The sequence below is a fragment of the Polypterus senegalus genome, chromosome 1 (genome assembly GCF_016835505.1).
Source record: "Polypterus senegalus isolate Bchr_013 chromosome 1, ASM1683550v1, whole genome shotgun sequence".
Taxonomy (NCBI): Eukaryota; Metazoa; Chordata; class Cladistia; order Polypteriformes; family Polypteridae; genus Polypterus; species Polypterus senegalus.
The window spans coordinates 242,659,753-242,665,752 of NC_053154.1; the positions used below are offsets into that span (position 1 = coordinate 242,659,753).

Consider the following 6,000-nt stretch of genomic DNA (forward strand, 5'->3'; position numbering starts at 1 on the left):
ACCAAAATCAACACTGAGTGAAAATAATATATCAACACATAAAACTGAAGAATAATGGCTGTCCAGATACATGCAAGAATTTGTAGTTAAAGTTAACTACATCCATTTATACCTGCATTAACAACTGCCACAACTGGATGGCACATGACCAAATTAAAAAACAGGTGTAAACGTATTGGTGATGGTGGTGATGGATCACCCAGACCACATTTAAAGATGGCCAGAAACAGATACCAATCACATTTAGTATGAGTGGAAATGCAAATGCACCTTCTATCAACATACAACAATAAAATCTTGTTAGCCACAGAAGGGTGGACAGTCCTGACAATTGTGCAGTTTAAAAATTGAGTGGCAGTGGCGGCATGTGTGAAGTCGAACTACTGTCTCTATTCATCAGACTGTCATATCTTTGACATAATGACAAAACATTAAATAAAGTTTTTTATGGTAGTTTTAGGCCTTTATGAGCAGCCAGCTTTTATTCTAAAAGTAGGCAACTGCAGTGCACTGTGGTGCCGAGATAAAACCAAGGGGACACTGGAGATGTATTTTAATGCCAGGTTTAAATATAAATTAAATACAGATACAATGTATACTGCATATGAAATGTATGTAAAAAAACTAATGGTCATCAAAGACAGTTTAGAACATTTTTTGATTATTGATGAAGAAGGCCACTCTTAAAGGTTCCAAGAGTTGGATCTGGCCCACCAGCCTTGAGTTTGACATATCTGATTTAATCCAAAACAGATTTACAGAGTAGAGCCTATTATTGTTTAACTGATAAATTTATTTATTGACAACAACATAGCAGGCACAGAGACTAGTATTTGTCCACTGAGTAGCCTCAATTCATAGTCCTGTACCGGGAGCCAATCATAGCAACCCTAGGAGTGCCACAACTGATTTGATGTTCACAAAAGAAGTGTTGAAATGCTTCTTTAATGATTTTCATTAATGGATACTTCCTGGGCACAAGAAACTATCTTAGGGGAATAAAATGGACCACCTTAGAAATCCTGATCAGTACCACTGGGATTATACAATAACCCATGAGGGACTACACAGTAGGCTGTAAAAACCTACAGTAGAAGGACCACTGTTAACAGATCAATGTCAATGGTCCTAACATAGTTTTCAATGTAAGTATGATTTGCTTACCACTAGAATATCAGTGTGTACTCATTCATTTTAGAAATTCCTGGAAAGTTGAAAATCATGATCTCTTGATGGGCTACCTCACCTTGAGCTCCTTTTTGGGAAGAACAGCTTCACTTTTCTTAACTTTTCTTACTAATTCCTGTTTATCTACTGAATCATCTACATTAATTTCAGGAATGAATTTTTCTACAGAAATAATTAATTTTAGCTCTTGTTCAGGCTTAATTAATTCAGGGTGTAAAGAACGGGAATCAGCCTTGACATTCTAATTCCATGTTGTATAAGAAATCATGAAGCTGAACTGACTGAGGAATAAGGCTCGTCAAGTTTGTCTGGCAATTAATTATTGGCTGTTTTTAATTACATTTAATTTTGTTGAACTCAATATAAACTATAAAACATTGTTCAGACCCTTCTAGCCAGTGTCTCTAGCCATTTAAGGATAGTGTAATGCTAATAATTTCCAATTTCCTACATTATAATGTTTTTAGTAGGCAAAAGTATGAAGATGGATGTAATTTGCCTGTTTCTGTGAAACTGAAATAAAACATCTTCCACTCCCCTATGTGAGGCATTAACATCCTGTTCAAAGGGGAGCAAACTGTCAGGCTGAACTAACACTTTTGCTGTGGCAAATAAGACCTTAAGTTTATAAAAGGCACCTTACATTTCTGGAGATCAGATAAAACTGGCTAAATTCCCAATGACCAGGAATTACAGCCCCAAAGTCCTTTATAAACCATCTATAGTAATTTGTGAAGCCCAAGAACTATTGATTTTTGCCTTACAGTGTTTGACAATAGTGAGTTGCAGAATTTTTGTTTGGTACACACCTATACCCTTATCTAACCCTGAATCTAAAGCTGATGGAATTCCACAACTCTCTCAGCATTTCTGTAATATGTAAAATCATTTTACAGTCCCTCCCTTTCAAAGATCCAAGAGTACAGTGGGAAAAGGATCTCTCACTCAACACCTCAGAAAATGAGTGGAAAGTAGCAATGCACATAACTCACTTGAGCTCCATATGCGCAAAACATACAATTATTCAACTTAAAATTATATATTGAGCATATTGTTCTCGTTTAAAATTGTCCAAAATGTTTCCAGGGCAAGATCCAACCTGTGAACATTGCAATCAAGCTCCAGTCTCACTGGGCCACATGTTTTGGGCCTGCGCCAAATTAATATTATTCTGGACCAAAATCTTTAAATGCCTTTCAGACAGCCTTGGTGTCAAAATCCTTCCTAGTACACTAACAGCTGTGTTTGGTGTTGTTCCAGATGGGCTTAAAGTGGAGAAGGACAAACAAACTGGGATTGCCTTTACTACACTATTGGCATATAGACTTATCTTGCTCAACTGGAAGAATCCTAACTCACCTCTTTTAAGTCAGTGGGTAACTGATGTTATATTGTATATTACTTGAAATTGGAAAAAATCAAATTCTCACTTAGAGGATCTGTTCAAAACATTTTCAAAACCTGGCAGTATGTAATCAATAACATTTAAGAATAATTATTTAGCAATTTAGGAAGCAGATTTATCTTTATTCATTTATTAATTTATCTATTTACTTATTTTTACTAGCTTAATATTTTACTCTGTTGGCCTAGCTCTCTTTCTCAAGGGTGAGGGTTGATTTGTTTCAAACCTATTTTTGTAAAATTTGACTTATTTGTATGGAATGTTATTTGATCTTAGTAAAAATCACCAAAATAAAAAAAAATAGTGTATTCTGTAAAGTTATGTGTGTCACCTTTAAAAAAAACCTAACCATAAATCTGTAATTTCCCCTTGGAGTCAATGAAATACCACCTATCTAAAAATAAAGTACCCAGAGACAAATACCTGTAGACACGTGTAAAAAAATGAATGCTTCACACAGACATTAAGCAAGTAAAGATACCTCCCCACTCTCCTGAATAAATGTCTCCTTCAGAGTAACACAATTAGTCAATGCTGGAGACTTAACCAGAAGACTTGAGGTTTAAGTTCTACTACCATACTTATTGGTCCACATATTAAACATGACTACATTAAACCTTTGTTCATATTGGAAAGCCATACAGTATTTACTTGGGAATAACTCAGTGTGTCACTCACAACACTGAACCATTACTTTATTTCACTTCTGCAGGAAACTCACTCGAGCTATGTGTTGTCCCCGCTTTTACCAGTATACCAAACTAGATGACAAAGACATGGAACTTGTTGTGGTGTATCAGGTGCCAGGCACGAAGCATCTCTGAATGGATTGCCAGTCCTCTATGTAGCTAATCCACATACACTCATTTATCTTAAAAAGAACAAGTAAACTCTATACAGACAGTGAGCAGGTAGAGATGTGAACCCAGCTGTGAGGCAATAGTGGCAATGACTGTGCAAAATAAGAAAATAATACATACTTTTTATTATACATATCAGCATTTCTTAAACATTTAACTGAATGTAGGAATAAAGGATTATATGAACATCCTCAACTCATTGTTTTTTCCAGTATACAATTACTCAATTGTAATACACATTGTAATAAAACAATTTGACTCCTCTTAGGTTTAATTTAACGTTGACAGTTATTTCTTGCCTTGTATAAAATTTCAGTTTGAGGTAGATGTATTCTGTTTCCTGTGGTTTATATCAACACAGCAATAAAAGTAAATAAATGTTATGAAGCTGCAAGCTGCATTTCTGGGAATGATGCCATAAGCCAACTGCAGTTACACCAGTTGTATGTAAAGTCCCACTGGCGCCTATGCTACAGCTGTGAAGGAGCCCTTTGAATGCAATTTGAAGTGGTGGAACGTGCCACCCAGAAAAGAGCAGGCTGTGAGCTGTCTGGGACAAGATTACAAAGATAAAATAAAGGTTTTTTTCACTCTACTGTACAGTATTTTTAAATAGATACTAAACAAGAAATAGGAATAGATTATAAGTGTCTTCGTGAGAAGGACAAGGAGGACAAGATGATTTATAACTAGTAAGGATGATGCATAGTACATTTTTATGTAATGTACTGTAATTTATAAACATAATCTCAAACCGGTGTTTTTTAAGTTACGGAACCATATATTTTTTCTCATTTATTCTTATTCTAGGAAGTCCGGTCTGTAACTGAAGTTATGTAACAGCTAACCTTGGCTTAATATAATTATACACCATGACTCACTTATAACTGCAGCTTAAATCTGTATGTTTTTTGTACATTATATATTGTTCTTGCATTTTGTTACATAGTATTTGGAACTTAATCTTTATCTTTATTAAATAGAACAGTGTCTGCGAAACAGCAGGCCACTCTACATTTTATCTCAAAACAGACTAAGAAAGTTGCTTTTTAAATAGAAGATTGTTTGATTGTGATATAAGTACTAGGGAGTAGGACTTGAAACTCAAAGGATAAAAATGTATTCCTCATTTATGACTTACTGTCTGACCTCTAATTGTACAAAATGTACTGAAACAAGTGTAATGAATCTTAATCTTGTGAGTTGCTTTAGACAGAAGGTGGCTGCCATAAAGTACAATAATAATTAGGTGATTAAAAAACAACTCTGGCCAGAATGTAATTTCTCACCTTTTTTGTTACATTTTTAGGCAGTGACTAAAATAATTAGTATATGTAGTACAATCCACATACAAAAAATGTAACTAAAAGAATAAAAACAAGCTATTGTCATATCAAAGATAGTGTTTAATCTGTCATCAATAATGTATTTTTTACAGAAATTCCATATACGTCCATATTAGTAATAAAGTATTCAAGCACAATACCCTTAAAAAAGTGAATGACTTAGGACAACATTTACTCTACTCTTAAATAAACATGACATTCACTAAATACACTTACTTAAGGGAATCTTCAATTCTGAATCCTTTCCTCCTGCCTAAATTGGTAAGGAAATTCCTTCTTGTTGAGCCCATCTTTCTTTCAACCAGAAAAATCACTTCTTCAAACTTAATGTCACTTTCAGACACATTTGATGAATTTAACTTTTGCCGTTTTTTCACAGGTGGTGCATGTGGTTTAGCAAACATTATTGATGACTAATATAACGTACCCTATTATTCCTCCAGGCTGGTATGCTGTGTTTTAACGGATGCCCTGTTTACTCTTTTTAAGCTGTCACCATCAAAACACCCAGCATGATGTCATTTTCCTTTGTCTTTGTTGTTTTGTTTTGTTTTTTATCCACAGTTAAATTTAAGACAGTTAAATTTCTTAGTGGGTTAAAATAAAGTATCACAAAATATTTGAGAGAATACATTAGGGCTAGTTAAACATTTTTCAAATATTATTTAAAAAAAAAATCAAAATCTCCTTGCTAAAACATAACATTTAGGAGTTTTGCCCAATTTAAAATAAGAACACTTAAAACATGACATTAGTGATAATGACTTCAGCATATTGGCAGTTGAACAATGCTCAATCTGTTTAGAGACAGAAAGATAATATGAATTCAAACTCTGAATAACACAATAAGGCCAACATATACAATGGTAGGATATTTATTGAATAACAGAACAGAAGTGGTAGAAGAGCACAAACACTTATCAAAATTTTAAAATAAAAATGAAAACAATAAACCTTTCCACTTCTCTAGACCTGACTTCATAGGGGCTGAACTCTGACTAACAGATGAGGTGAGGAGAGTCACCCATATGCCCATACTGAAGTACTCGCCTTTCTCCCTCCAGACAGATGACCACTTAGACCAACTCATCTTCAGTGAGCCTCTGAGCTACAGGTTACATTAAGCTCTGTACTAGGATCACTTCAGTGCACACAATACCACATGGTAATTGACAGGTCTCATTTGTACTCTAGTATTGGT

At 34.5% G+C, this 6,000-nt stretch overlaps 1 protein-coding gene across 1 annotated transcript in view; it reads right to left on the reverse strand.

The window, feature by feature from the left end:
- Positions 1 to 5,203, reverse strand: part of dntt (deoxynucleotidyltransferase, terminal) — a 482,548-nt gene extending 477,345 nt beyond the window's left edge. Inside the window, exon 1 of the mRNA XM_039775652.1 lies at positions 5,016 to 5,203. Within this exon, the coding sequence (XP_039631586.1) occupies positions 5,016 to 5,203 (188 nt within the window). The remainder of the gene's footprint in view (positions 1 to 5,015) is intronic.
- Positions 5,204 to 6,000: the final 797 nt, after the last annotated feature.